Here is a 1,354-nt window from a genome sequence, read left to right as displayed (position 1 = left end):
ATTTATCTGAAATAAAGGTAAAGCTTTATTTGACAAGCCCCAAGATGTAAATAAGTTACAATTTCACAGCAAAATGATTAAAGACTAGATAGAAAGAAACAAAGGAATGATCACTTCTTGGCAGTAACATACTCCTACTCAGGAAACAAAAAAGTAACACTAAGCCAGCATTTTACTTGTCATGGGATACAAAACATATCAGTTTCCTGGAGCAAAATGTATTACTTATAAATTCATACAAATAATAAGCATACCAGTGTCCTCGGTACTGCTTTCGTCTGACTTAGATACACTTCCGATCGACGATGAAGAAGGCCCACCACCAGGCCCATTTTGTACACTGGCAACTGCATTCCTCGGAGGGGGGTCTTTGTGATGAAACTCATTTTCAGGTATCATGTATGACTTTCTACTTTTCAACTGCCCAGAGTAGCTGAAAGTCGCACAAAGTGTTTAAATATACAAATACAAATCAAAAGGCACAAACATGGGGTTTAAAAGAATAAAATTAGCAAGTTATTCACTCTGATACTTGGTTCCAAAGAATAAAATAATATTAACTTTCAGTAAGTTCCTAAAGGTCTTTATGGAGAGCCTAGATGCTTTCTTAAAAATAAAAACCTCAATGTAAACTAATCCTTCAACTAAAATGCCTTTTTTCCACGACTGAAGATCTGATAATTCAACTAATGATAAAACTGCATTTCCTTCAAGCCAAAATATGTTATGTATGACTTTTGAAACTATCATCCAGTACAGACCGGAAGCTAGTAATCAGAAGTGACAACTCTCACCAGCCTGTGGGAACATGATCGCATAATCTCCCATAATCTCCTGAAGTAAGGCAGAAGATAAACTTCAACACTGTAAAACATTTTAGAGTCTTCAGAATCCTTCTGTAATCTAGTCTCATAAATCACATTAAAGTATAATTCTGTTACCCCATAGCCAATGCATATAGATCTGGCCTCTTCTCTTTTTCCTCTTGGCAGATTTTATGCACTCTTCTTTCCAATGCCTGACCCAGATTCAAAACTTTTGGGTACCAAGGAAGTATTTTTGTTAGCACAATCAAGATATTCCTGATGTGAGTATATTCGCCTGTTTCAAGGCAATGTACCGAGGCCTACAACAAACATTTTAAGATCTGTTGTTATAAAAGCGTCAGGATGAAGGAGGAAAAAACACCTTTGAGAAGTACACATTTTTTCTTACCTTGGTTAGTTTGTAATGCCATTTGTGTACAACATGTCGAAAATTTTCATAGTCTAATTGATCAGCTTTATTTCCACCATCAAATCCAGTTGCTCGTAATATAGTAAGGAATCCTGGATAATTTCCACATTCCTAAGGG

General features: G+C 35.9%; 1 protein-coding gene across 1 annotated transcript in view; it reads right to left on the bottom strand.

Annotated features, from left to right (window-relative positions):
- The window catches only part of LOC104980959 (THO complex subunit 2-like), a gene marked incomplete at both ends in the record, with an annotated part of 113,276 nt that overhangs the window by 30,110 nt on the left and 81,812 nt on the right, over positions 1-1,354 (bottom strand). The window contains 3 exon segments of the mRNA XM_010829845.1: positions 255-433; positions 942-1,126; positions 1,216-1,347. Coding sequence (XP_010828147.1) covers positions 255-433; positions 942-1,126; positions 1,216-1,347 — 496 coding nt within the window.

The sequence above is a fragment of the Bison bison genome, unplaced genomic scaffold (assembly GCF_000754665.1).
Source record: "Bison bison bison isolate TAMUID 2011002044 unplaced genomic scaffold, Bison_UMD1.0 scf7180017864508, whole genome shotgun sequence".
Lineage (NCBI taxonomy): Eukaryota > Metazoa > Chordata > Mammalia > Artiodactyla > Bovidae > Bison > Bison bison.
This window is presented reverse-complemented; position numbering and strand designations above follow the sequence as displayed.